At 41.0% G+C, this 14,051-nt stretch overlaps 1 protein-coding gene across 1 annotated transcript; it reads right to left on the bottom strand.

The window, feature by feature from the left end:
• Positions 1–2,198: 2,198 nt before the first annotated feature.
• LOC134405915 (vomeronasal type-2 receptor 26-like) lies at positions 2,199–13,835 on the bottom strand. Its single transcript, XM_063137167.1, has 5 exons — positions 13,681–13,835; positions 11,973–12,264; positions 10,689–11,558; positions 8,205–8,331; positions 2,199–3,100 (listed from the first exon to the last, which is right to left on the bottom strand). The coding sequence occupies exons 1-5, from the start codon at positions 13,833–13,835 to the stop codon at positions 2,199–2,201; spliced, it is 2,346 nt and encodes a 781-aa protein (XP_062993237.1).
• Positions 13,836–14,051: the final 216 nt, after the last annotated feature.

The raw sequence follows: 14,051 nt of genomic DNA, 5'->3' as shown, positions 1-14,051 counted from the left end.
ATAATATTGAAACGTTGAATACATAATATCTTATCTAAATACATAATCAAAATTAACATAGAAGTGCACCCCCCCACCTCGGGATCTCATTCCTGATTCCAGAATCTCATACTTTCTTCTGCTGGTGGTTTCCCACTTCCTTTAGAAAACACAAATATTAGGAACTTTTTCCAAATTCCTTCAAAATCATTTGATTTAGCTATACCTCTTCTCCATTTAATATTACTTGTCAATTTATCATTAATAGCTATATCCCATACTTCTTTATACCATTCTTCAATAGAATATTCCCCTTGAATCTTCCAGTTTCAATCAATCTTGCTGCAGTCAGCAAATTCGTTATCAGTTCCTTAATTTCCTTTTTACATTTAAAATCTTCTTCAAATAGTGACAGCAATGCAACTTTTGGTGATCGTTCTATCTTCATTTCCACAATTTTTTCAATCTCCAAAATCTCCAATCTCCAATCTCCAAAAACACCATCTTCCACAATTTTTGAACATAGTTACATTCCCACCACATGTGCAAATACGTTCCTTTAACCCCACAACCTCTCCAACAATTTTCTGATTGCTGATTGTTTATCTTATTCAATCTAACCGGAGTTAGGTACCACCTCCATACAATTTAAAAATAATTCTCTTTTATTCTTTTATTCTTTTATTCTTACTGACATATTTCTCAACGCTCTTTGTTTCCATAATCCCTCCCAACCCTGTTGTCCTATTTGTACCTTCAAATCTGTCTCCCAAACCATTTTACCCGAATTATCCACCATCCCTTTCTCCACCAATATTCTATATATTTCACTCATCAACCCTTTTAACACTGTTCTTTTCTCCCTTTCATTTTCTTTCTTAACTATTAGTTCCTCAAACTTCGTTAATTCTCTACAATCTCCATTATCTCTTACCCACTTTTTAGTCCACTGTTCTAATTGCCTATAATTTAACCAAGTTAATTTTTTATCCTTAAGAACCTCTTCCATATCCTCTCTTGTGTTCATTCCTCTTAATTTCCCTTAATTTCATTTTATTTTTTTCTATTAAAACTTTACTTAATCTACTCTTTAATTCCTCCGGGAAATTCTTCAACATTATTACCGGTGACAAAGGAGAGCTGCTGCATTTTGATAAATTCTTATCAAAAAATAAACTGGAAACATGCACACACATCTGTTCCAGCTAATACGGTTGATATAAAATGAAAATTATATGATACACTAGCAGCACCCAGCGTAACATACACCGTTGCAGCATATCTTAACAATGCTGCCCCTCGCCTGACTCCTCTGGGCTTTCCAAGGTAATCCTCCCACTTTCTGCCTCTTCGCTCCCAACCCCCATGAAGGGGCAGCGCCACGGTCTGGAGCATGAGCAAGGCACGGCTGGGCCTGGGGCTAGCAGGAGGCAAGCAGCCTGCAACCCCAGCCACCAAGGGCCCTGGCCGTGCCTCACTCATCCTCCAGACCATGGTGCTGCCCACTTCATGGGGTTGGGGAGCAAAGAGGCAGAAAGGGGGGAGGTTTACCTTGGAAATCCCGGAGGAGTCAGGCGAGGGGCAGCTTTGTTAAGATATGCTACAACGGCGTATGTTACGCCGGGTACAGCTAGTGTATCATATAATTTTCATTTTATATCAAATGTATTTTGGGCAGCAGAAAGTAAGAGCATCCTGATCATGCTTGTACGGAAACATTTAAGATGTTACATGTTGTTACTGTTGCTTAGCAACCTGTATCAGCTGAAGCCTGTACGGAAACATACCTAAGCATTATATATATTATATGATTTGATACAATATGGGGACAGCAGAGGAAGGAACATCAAGTTTGGTTATTGATTTTGTGGTGGCCATCAGGAATGGTGAATGAAGACATAGTTCTGGGAGAGGAAGAGTAATATTGATAGTTGGACTCAGCTGACACAGCTGTTGGTCCAAGTTGGGTCTCCTTGGAAACAGCTGCTGAGTTAATCCATTCTGGGAAAGGAGGAGTGAAAGAACATTTGTCTGAAGCGAGGCTAACATGAAAGGTCTCAATGTCCTACTTCTAAGCCCTCTGGTGATAGACAGAGATGATATGTGAATTCTGTAACATGAGTTGAACACGGTTGTCTGATATCTTTTAAAATTACCCCCACTGTCTCAATGCATTGGACACCAGGGAAGTAATATATTGAACTGTAAAGTTTGATGCTCTAATTCTTTCTCCCCATTATCAGTTCCCTGTTGTTCAGCTCAGGCTTGAAGAGAAGAATGTAACATTTTGGAGTAAAGATACAGCCTAACAACCCAGCACTAGAAGCTAAGATAGAGAAGATCTCCACTGCGACCATGTATTTGCCCTTGGTGCTCAGGTAGGCTGGAAAAAATGACAACCAAACACTGCAGAACATCAGCATACTAAAGGTGATAAATTTGGATTCATTAAAGGTGTCTGGCAAATGCCTAGCTAAGAAAGCCACGGAAAAGCTGATGATGGATAGTAGTGCCATGTAGCCTAGGACAAGATAAAACATGATGTCAGAACCTACATGACATTGCACAGTGATTTCTTCAGGGACTGACTGCATGTCTAAATCCAGGAATGGGGGAGAGGTTGTGAGCCACACAACACAAATGCCAACTTGAATGAGGGAGCAAGAAATAATAATGGAGGTGGCCAGTCTTTTTCCCACCCACTTCCTCATGGTAGACCCTGGCTTGTTGGCCATGAAAGCTACAACCACAGTGATGGTTTTGGCCAACACACATGAAACAGCCACTGAAAAGATCAAACCAAAAACTGGTTGTTGAAGAAGGCAAGTCAGTTTCTCAGGCTTTCCGAGGAACAACAAAGAAGAGAGGAAGCAAAGCAGGAGAGAGATGAGGAGAGTGTAAGTGAGGCCCCGATTGTTGGCTTTGACTATGGGGGTATCCCTGTGCTTAATAAAGGTGTGCAGCACCAAGACTGTGATCAAGGAAAAAGAAACAGCAATGGAAGCTAAACTTTTCCCTAAGGGTTCTTCAAAGGACAGGAAGCTTATGACTTTTGGGATGCATTCAGCTTGGTCTTTGTTTGGATATAGATGTTCTGGGCATTCAGAGCAGTCATCAGGGCCTGAAAAAGAAAGAAATGGGTTCTCATCTGAATGCTGAGTTATGTGAACTGAGTTATGTGAACCCTTTCCACCACTAACTTCATTTGATTTTATCACTTCTTCTGCAGAGAACTATCTTATGGTTTCAAATTCTGAGTTTGTCTTGTCCGTAGTTACTTTGGTATACTAGAGGGATACTCCCAAATCCCAAAAGTTGTTACAGTACATGCACATGGTGGGAGTGTTGGGAGAAACAAGTATTGTGGTACAAATTCCTCCGCAGCTCGCAAATAAATGCAAGCGTGAGTTTTGAATCTTCAATGCAGTTTATTTGGAGAAGATCTTTAAAAACAAAACAACCAGGCTTGTAGCAGCAAATTATAACAAAGCAATTGTCTCACCATAAATCAAAGTAAGCATAACAGCTTTACGGTTCTCCTTGACAAAAGTTGGCTTTGCATCAAAACAGCATACTCCTTCCTCTGGCAGCAGCAGCAGCAGCTTACGCCATACCCTCAAACCTCCACTGGCTGACTGCATATTACTGTGAAAGAGTGAGCTTTTTACTCCCTTCATTCAAACACCAACAGGTGTACTGAGCTTGCAAGTCTTTGCCAATAATCTGCCTTAATTACTGTTAAGGTTAACACGAAAACCTGACATCCCCCTGCTTTTTGTGTACACTGATACAGTAATTACTTCATTTAATACAATTGCAAGTATTTTGTCAACTTCTGATGTTGTTCCTTACTTATCGCTTTAGACAACAAATCCGCAGGAATGTCTTTTCCAGCTAAATATTGAACTTGCAATAAACCATTTCTTATACATTCTTTTGCATGACACAATTTGATTTGCAAATATTTCGTTCTTTGCTTACAACTATCAGTTTTTAAGATAGAAATACTTGATTGATTGTCTTGATAAACAATAACAGGTTTTGGTACATCAATCTCAGCATCCTTTAACAATTGTAATAACCATTCAATGTTTACAATTGCATAGTTAAAAGCATTCAGTTCTGCTTCACAAGAACTTAATGAGGCTGTAGACTGTTTTTTACAGGACCAATCAAATAAACTGTTATTTAACATGTAACAAACTCCAGATGTACTTTTTCTATCATATCGTCTCCAAAACTAGCATCAGCATGAATTTCTAAACCTCCAGTGCATTCCTTTGTGAACTTCAACCTGTACTTCAAAGTGCCCTTTAAATAACGTGCTATTCGCTTCATAGCTTTCCAAGTATGTTCTGTGGGTTTAGCAGTTTGCCTACTCAATAAATTTACACTCACAGAAATATCTGGTCGGGTAGCATTGGCAATAAAATTTAGTTGCCCTAGTATACTTCTGTACAAGGTAGCATTTTCAAAATGTTTACTTTGACCATCTGCTTGGAAATTCTGCACCATTGGAGTATCGACAGAATTAGCATTCTGCAAATTAAGTTTGTCAATAACATCCCTTATTTTCTTTGATTGATGCAAATAAATATTGGCCTCTTGGTCTTTTTCTACTTCTAAAGAAAGAGAATTAGTTCCATTACCTAAGTCTTTTAACTCAAATTGTTCTTTTAAATTCTGTAAAAACCTGCTGTCAAGAAGTTCCATGAAAGGTTGTTTTTTAACTAACCTCCAGGTTTTATTCTTATCTAGTGAATTTAATTCAGTTTGTATGGCTTGAAGCCAAGGTTTAGCATTTTCTTCAGACAGTTTCTGTACATCTTTATAACTTTGTGGTTCATAAATGGCTCTACCAGCAAATTCATCAGAGTATCTCACAGGAGGTATACCTTTGGTAGAACGTTCTGACTTACGCACTACAACATGCTCATCCTTAGAACTATCAGCATCACTATCCTTTTCCACTGTGTCCCTAGTATGCAATGGTTTCTTATCTTCTGCATCACTCCCTGATTCTTCTGATTGTTTTAAACTGTCCCTTTCATTACTGCTATCCTCACTTTCATCACTATCACCACTATCATTACTTTCTGTTTCACTTTCGTCAACAGGAGTGGATTGGAAAATTCCAACTCGTTCCCAATTAACATTATACTCAACACTTCTTGTTAATCTTATATTTTGAGTATTTTTCATTAGCACTCTATATGACCCTTTTTCATAACCAAGAAATATTCCATGTTGACCTTTTTCTTGTAACTTCTGACTTTGTGGTGTATGCACCCACATGTCAGATCCAAAAATCTTAAAATGACTCACAGAAGGTTTTTTGTTGTACAATTTTTGATAAGGAGTGCACTCTATTACTGAACTTATGCTTCTATTACGCACATAGTTAAAACAGTTCAGTGCCTCTGCCCAGAACTCATCTCCTAAGTTGGCATCGTGCAGAAGTGTTTTTAACCCCTGCAACAGGGTTTGGTTCATTCTCTCACACAAACCGTTTTGCCATGGAGAACGTGGGGAGGCAATCATGTGCTCTATCCCCTGCTGTGAAAGAAAACTTTCAAATTCTGCAGAGCAGAATTCTCCACCTTTGTCAGTAAAAAAACAGGTGACCTGGGTATTATGCTTATTATTAACCCAAGCACAAAATAATTTAAACTTTTCAAAGGCCTCATTTTTCTTCTGAAGCATATATACAAAAGAATATCTCGTATATTGATCTATGAGGACCATAAAGTAATTTGCTCCACCTCTGGAAACCTTAAGGGGTCCAACAAGATCTCCATGAACCATCTGAAATGGTTTTTCAGCTTTTCTATTTGTCATTTTTCCCTTAGGGGCTTGCTTAACCTTATGCTTTGCACAAGATACACATTTCATATGGTACTTACAACTTTTCAGTTTCATCCCTTCTACTATAGGCTGCATTTTGGATACCGCTTTAAAATTTAAATGACCAAACAGCCTGTGATAAGAGTGAATACAATTATCATGTAATTGAGTATTTGACTTTGATTTCAAAGTTTTAACCTCACAACACTGACTATCGTTCTCCTCTTTTTCATTCCAGTATGATAAGAGAAACAGCCCATTTCTCTTTTTAGCATACAAGACCACTTTTTTGTTTTTTTTTATCAATTCACATTTGAACTTTGAGAATTTAACAACATTTTGCTCAGTTAATTGTGACACACTCAATAAATTTTCAGATAACTCAGGAGCATATAGTACGTTCTTAATTGAGGCATTTAGGCTTTTAAGGAACACAGTTCCAAGCCCTTTGCTCTCAATTACTTCCCCATTGGCAAGATGGCTATTCCCCTTTTGTTTAGTTAAACCTGTAAACAAACTCTTATCTTTGCACATATTGTGGGTAGCACCACTGTCTATAACAAAATGGTCCCACCTTTTCTTTGAAGTGGACACAGCAACAAGCGCTTTAACTTGTCGCTTAAACCCCCTTGCTGTTTTCCTTATCCTTGTTTATTCCTTTTTTTACAATTTCTACGTAGATGCCCCATCTCTCCACAAGAAAAACAACGACGTACTTTTAGTGCCGCTATCTTCTCACTCTCAGCAGTTTAATTACCCCTGCTGTTTGATATGTGCTTTTGGGAAGTTGCAACTGCATCATTACACCTGGAAGCCACACGCCTATCTACTTCAGCCATGAGCCTCGCTTGAATAAGTTCAAGAGTCAGCTGTGCTGGGGGCAAAGCAGCTAATTGAGCAGCGATACTTTCATAACTTTCATTTAAACTGCTCCATACAACGTAGCAGAATTGCAAGTCAGGAATTTCTACTTCACGTCGTAATAACTCATCTCGAAGCGACCTTAAATTCCTCAGAGGTTTAGCTAGGTCACCATCTGGAGCAAGTTCAGCCCGATACATTTGTTTGAAATACACGATGGTCGACCCGGTTCCACGACGAAGATGAATTGTTTCTAATGCTGTCCACATTAGTTTCGCAGTTTGTTTTTCAATGGATATTAACCAATTGTTGGTCTGAAACAGCCAAAATAATTAGAGCCTTTGCTTTGGCGTCATCATTACTCCATGCCTGCGTAACAGGAGCGGGAGGATCTTCTGCTATGACTCTCCAACTTTTTCTTTCACCAGAAATGCCTCCATCCGATAACACCAAATAGAAAAATTGGAGTCATCAAGCTGAGGGAAATAAAAGCTGCTGTCTTTATGTTCCGCCATTGAGCCTTGCGTGAACAGCCAGCCAATAAGCAATTAAACAGTAGCCAGAAGAGCAGCCAAATGTCCAGCACTCACATTGTTTAAACAAACTCACTCTGCCGTCCTGAAGCCTCTCTGGTACTGCATCCAAGGTTCCAGAAATCTTCTCCTGGGACTGCATTAAAGTTCAAAATTCTTCTCCTGGGCCCATAACCAGATGTTGGGAGAAACAAGTATTGTTGTACAAATTCCTCCACAGCTCACAAATAAATGCAAGCGTGAGTTTTGAATCTTCAATGCAGTTTATTTAGAGAAGTTCTTTAAAAACAAAACAACCAGGCTTGTAGCAGCAAATTATAACAAAGCAATTGTCTCACCATAAATCAAAGTAAGCATAACAGCTTTACATTTCTCCTTGACAAAAGTTGGCTTTGCATCAAAACAGCATACTCCTTTCCCTGGCAGCGGCAGCAGCTTACGCCATACCCTCAAACCTCCACTGGCTGACTGCATATTGCTGTGAAAGAGTGAGCTTTTTACTCCCTTCATTCAAACACCAACAGGTGTGCTGAGCTTGCAAGTCTTTGCCAATAATCTGCCTTAATTACTGTTAAGGTTAACACGAAAACCTGACAGGGAGTTCCCTCTTCCAGTGTGTTGAAGGACATTAATCTTAGGGCTCAACTACACCAAGCAGCATAGTCCACTATGAAAGCAGTATGAACATGGTATATGAAAGGCAGGAGCCACACTACTGCTTTATAGTGTCATTGAAGTGCACTGACAACTGTTGGGGCCCATGACACATCTACACCAAGCAGGATATAACACTGCGAAAGTGGTCTGAATGCGGTATATGGTATGTGTCATGGCAATAGTTCTCAGTGCACTTCAATACCACTATGAAGAATTAGTATGGCTTCTGCTTTTTATACACTGCTTTCATACCGCTTTCATAGTGGGATATCCTGCTGGGTGTAGATGAGCCCTTAGTTACTGTTATACATGGTGCATCATATCACCTACTAGTTTGATTTGAAATCTTCCCTTTTGGACATGGATTACAATCGTAACAGCAAAACTTCTTCCCTTCCACCTTTGTCTTCCGATATCCAGGTTGGCAGGAATCTCTACAGACAGAAATTGGCAGGATCTGTATTTAAAGATGTACAGGAATTATGATGAGAGTGTACAATAGGTGTCAGCTGGTATACAAATAAACTGGTGATCATTTGGAATGGACGAGTGCAGATAATAGTGAATGCAACAGTCAACCAGAATTTTCCAGATCATTTGAGCAATCCAGTCGTGAAAGTGATATTTCTTATTTCTGACTCATAATGATGTCCCCACCAAGAACATTTAGTATCATAAAATCCACACCTGATTATAGCCCCTGTGCCAAACAATCATGTCCTTATTAATGGTGAATTCTTCTCCTTCAAGACCATTGGGATCAACCCATCCAATTTTAACTTTAAGGAAGGAGCTGTTTGGAAATGTAACCAAGTTTGTAATATCAAATCCCCCTTGCATTTCCCTGTTATCATTCAAAGATATTTTTTCTCCAGCGGAGTTGTTAAATGGAAAGTGTTGAAGAAATTGGTGGAGCTAGTTGAGAGGGAAAGAGGGAGAGAGAGAGAAAATATTGTTTGCTTAATATAAAAAAATAATCAAAACATCTTAACCTGTTAATATGGAGAACAATCCAGACTTTGGCCATTGCTAGATGAGGAGTTAGCACGGTATGAGACCCGGTGTCCCTCATAGAATCATAGAATCATAGAATAGCAGAGTTGGAAGGGGCCTACAAGGCCATCGAGTCCAACCCCCTGCCCAGCACTCCAGCCTATCAAGATCACTTTGAAGTTTGTTTCTGTCTTCCGGGGTATTAGCTAACCCACCCAACTTTGTTTCAACTGCAAATTTGATCAGCGTTCCCTGCACCTCCTCATCCAAATCATTAATAAAAATGTTGAAGAGCACTGGGCCCAGGACTGAGCCCTGTGGCACCCCACTCGTTGCCTCTCCCCAGTTTGAGAAGGTTCCATTGATAAGTACTCTTTGAGTCCGATTCTCTGCATCCAGATGATGCACAGGGGATCCCAGGGTCAGGCCGGGCTAAGTCCTCCCTTGACCCAGGATAACCGAATGTGGTTATGGCCCGGCTTTTCTGCAGCCCCGGGCTGAGGCCAAGGCTTCAGAAGGTCTAGCAGGGTCCGTGGCTTTTCCTGGCTGCTCGCTTACTCGTGAGTAGCCGGGAGAAGCCGCGGACTGGGCACACCATTCCATAGGAGCGCTTTGCCCATCGGGCCGGGGGGATCACGGGGGGGGGGGGTGAGGAGATGGGTGCCGGGGGAAAGAGTGGACACGGCAGGAGAGAGGGGGGAGAAGAACGGGGACAGGGCATGGCAAGCGGGGATGGGCATGGTGAGCGGGGATGGGCATGGTGGATGGTGGGGAGAAGAATTGGGACAGGGCATTGTGAGCGGGAGGGAGAAGAACGGGTACAGGGCATGGCGAGCAGGGATGGGCATGGCGGACGGGGACAGGACATGGCAGATAGGGGAGAAGAACAGGGACAGAGCATGGCGGACGGGGGAAGAAGAACAAGGACAGGGCATGGCAAGCGGGGGTGAGAAGAATGGGGACAGGGCATGGCGGATGGGGGTGAGAAGAACGGGGACAGGGCTTGATGGACGGGAGGAAGAAGAACAGGGACAGGGCATGGCAGACGGGACAGAACATGGCGGATGGGGGGAAGAAGAATGGGAACGGGCATGGCGGGTGGGGACAGGGCATGGCGAGCGGGGAGAGGACAGGTGAGCCAGTGGGCTGTGGGGCATCAGGCATTGTGGGGGGAGGAAATCAGGGGCAGGGGGAGTTGGGTAACCCTTTATTTATTTATTTTTTAAAAAACTTCTTACCTTTCCGTTGGTGTGCACCTGCGCACATGGCCCTTAAAGTCCTAAAAATACTGGACAACGTGACGGGGCTTTCCCTTACCCTGTCGCATGTTACGTCTAGAAAAGGGCGACAGCGCGCGCTAACTGTAGCGCAGCGTTGCTCCTACTTCCCACCAGATTATCTGGTAGGTCTAGCAAGGCCATTAGTCACATGTAGAGTAAATCTACTAAAATCAATAGGACAAGTCAGACATGACAAAAACTTTTAATGTTTTCACCAAGGCCATAGCTTGACCCTAGGTTTATCCTAGGATTGTCCTGGGGTCAAACCTGTTCATCTAAGTGCCACACAGGGCATCCAGAGCTCAGGCAGGGAGGAACCCGGGATGATCCTGGGATAAACCTTAGATCTAGCTATGGCCTAAGTCTACTCTAAGGATGACTAGGGCTGAATTCCACCCATTCTTTTATGCACAAATATCCACTCTGAAAAAATGATTTTGTAATTTTCTTATTTTGTAGGTTGCAATCACAGAATACACTGAACACAGCACGGATAATGTATGTGACCCCATTCACCAATTATTTGGGAAACAAGTGTTACCTGCCAAGGTTGCAGATTCTTTAGTTCAGCACTTTTGGCACCCACCATTCCTCTGTGGTTGGCCCGAGATGAGCAAAGGGCATGTAAAGCGTGTGCTGCAGCATAAGCTGCATTATAAATACTGTAGCTGTGGCCGGTCATGGGCATTTCAAAAGCATGCGCAGGGAGGTTCTCCAGCCTCTCCTCCCCAGTGCATCTTCCAGAGACCTTGTAAGGTACCAGGGGATCTGGGAAAGAACAGTCAAATGCTTGTTCCCAGAACAGCTCCAGAAAGTCATCTGCTTTTGACCAATCAGGTTTTAGCATCTGTAGAAACTTCTCAAACCCAAAAAGTTCATTTGAGTGAATCTTGAAGTATATGGCGCCTTGGAACACTTGCAAATTGGAATCCCGGCTTACATCTGCTAGTATAAAATCAATCTGGGCTGTTATAATCCATACCTTTCCAACAAATATATTTTCCTTATGTTCAGGAATTCCTATTTCATATAAATGATAATATATATACATTAAGGTATATATTTCACCATAGATGACAAATATTTTAGATTTCCCAAAATTGATAAGCCTATAATAATTATTGGCTTTAAAATCTCCTATAGTTGGTTTAACGTTAATATTTCCTCGGGCAGGGATTGGTATTGTGAAGTCTGAACAGATTCCATTCTCGGAAAGCAATGGCTCAAAGTCCTGCAGGAAACGTTCTCCTTGATCATCATCCACCACAAAGAGCCCAACCCACGTCCATCCGAAATACTTAAACAAGCGGATAATTCCCTTATACTGGTGGAATTCATTTGGAACCATGCGGTAAAAAGAGGGGAACTGCATCATTTCACTCTCTGCTTGGGCATATGAGCCATAGGTGAGCTGAAAGAATTGTCATCATCATCATCAGCAGCAGCAGCAGCAGCTTCACAACCACCATCACCATCTGTGCTACTAGTATGCTATAATATGAGCAAAATAATAAATTCATCAAATATTATTGAAGCCACAATCAGACTGGGGATAAGTGAGAATCATGAATTCATCCAGAATATTAGGTCCCATTTAAAAACAACAACTCTTAGTTATTTTTTTAATGAAATATATATGCATCTCTAGGGCATACTAAGAATGAGATCGTAGATTCCTGACTCTTATCCTTAAAAAAGTGGTGGGAGCAAAGTGTCAGTGGTGAAGGGCAGTTGTCCTTCCCAGTTCTGCCTCTCTCCCATTTGCTGCCCCAACTGCTCCCATTGCTAGCCTGTAGAGATGTTGACCCCCAAGAAAAGGTCTTACCTGTGGAATCTTGTAGATATTTAATAGTTTTGCCATGTGTAGTGAGGCATCAAAGGCAAGTGCCCCAATGATGGCTATTAGTTTTTTGTTGGCATCACATTCATAGTTGGGGACAAATCTGTGGGATTTGAAGAGAAGGTCCAGGGTGGTACGATAGGTCATCTGAGCATCGTTGTAGCTGTCATAGATGTGGAATCCAAGTGTGACATTCGGTAAGATCTTGGGATTCTTATTGATCTCATTGACAGCAAAATCCAAGGCCAAGATGTGCTGGTAGAACTTTGTCACCACCCTGCAAATCAAGACAAACAGCCTTTCATTGGAGAATTCTACTACACAAAAATTCTAATTGTATTTCTGCTTGGGCCTGATGGGTGTTGGAATCCAGCAACATTTGGAATGACACAGCTCCTCCACCCATGCTTCAGCATCTGTGCATTAAATCCATGCTGCACATGACAATAATGCTGGTGTTCACGTTCCAGTTTGCCTTTAACTATGAAATCAGGCCACCATACATTTTTTTTAAAACAAACAAAATCATTGCTAATTTTAAGAACACATTACGAGAGCAAGTTAAGAAGTAATTTTCAGTTAAGAAAGGATTATGAGAAAAAAATGTGAGATTGTGGGAAAGGAGTGCAGAAAATTTAATTTGATGAAATGGTATTTATTATTATTATTATTATTATTATTATTATTATTATTATTATTATTATTATCTATTACATTTATATACCACCCCATAGCTGAAGCTCTCTGGACAGTTTACAAAAGTTAAAAACAGTGAACAATTGGAAAAAGGAAGTACAGAGCTATACAAGAGGGGGAAAGGTGCAGAAGTTAACCAGGTGAGAAAAAGTTCCGGATTTGTGTACATAACCGAAAAGAGAATATTGGGGAATCAAGGAAAAGGCATAGTAAGCAATGTAATGTCTAGGAGGCATTAACTTCTACCATTTAAATGCCTAGAAGGTGTTCCATTTCTAATACAGATAACTACATGTGGAGTATTGAGTGGCTCACGTTTTCTACATGTTATCACATCACTGACAGATGAGTATATGTGGTCTATTGCTCCCAAATGGAACATCACATTCTTTGGCTGTAAGACTCATCATTTAGAGAAAGACGTTGGACCTCCAGTTAAACGTATCCTCACCTCACAGTTGGACAGCTCCAGATCAGAGATCCAGGCAGCCAGACCCCCTAATCCAGGATATTGTAAGCTTTAAGAATCTCAAGCAGAACATTCTGATCTATTCCCACCCAATTGTTCCCTCCCTCCCCCCTGCCGCAGGTGATCCTCATCATTGTCCCTGTTCATATGAAACACAAAGCCATGGTGATTAAGCACTGTCTAGTACTGACATCTACACTGATGAGTATTTTTATACAATTTTTGGCTGCTGCTTTATTTATTTTTAGATTTTTATGTTTTCTTGCTTGTTAGACTTAACCTGATTATTATTATTTTTTTAAAAGTAAAAACTTTCTCTTCTCCTAATTTTTCAAATTTCAATATAGTTTGTAATGTCTGCAAGTGGTGACACACATCCTGAGGAATTATTTCATTTAGAAGGAGAATGTATAAGCACATATGTCAAGTGTCAATCTTTTAAATGAAATTGGTATTTAGTGTTTGAGGTTTATGACCTGGCCAAATTGAAATGAAGCAGAAAGAAGGAGGAGGAGGAGAAATTCTTACATTCTGAATTCAGAGAACTCCTGCCAAGGACATTCCTTGAAATTAAATGCTGGGGAAAACGAAGCAATCTGAGAAACCATCCCACCGATAATGAAGTCCCCTGACTGATATGACTCAAATGCAAGAGGGGCAGGATCAATAGTGAGACAATTCATTGTATCGACTTCACACACCCAATGGAGAAGTAGCAGCAACAACAGTAACACTGGAAATCCACTATTTTGATGCCAAGCCTTCTCTCTGGATGCAAACTGTCCTGCATCCATCTTCAGTTTATGCTTGGATTCAGGAGGCTACCTTGGCTGGCACCAGATTTTGCCAATGTACTATGTAGTTGGAGACTTCTCTGCCTTCTCTATAGTAGCAACATG

The sequence above is a fragment of the Elgaria multicarinata genome, chromosome 11 (assembly GCF_023053635.1).
Source record: "Elgaria multicarinata webbii isolate HBS135686 ecotype San Diego chromosome 11, rElgMul1.1.pri, whole genome shotgun sequence".
In the NCBI taxonomy this organism is placed as follows: Eukaryota; Metazoa; Chordata; class Lepidosauria; order Squamata; family Anguidae; genus Elgaria; species Elgaria multicarinata.
The sequence above is the reverse complement of the archived record's forward strand: the minus strand, read 5'-3'. Positions and strand labels throughout refer to the sequence as shown.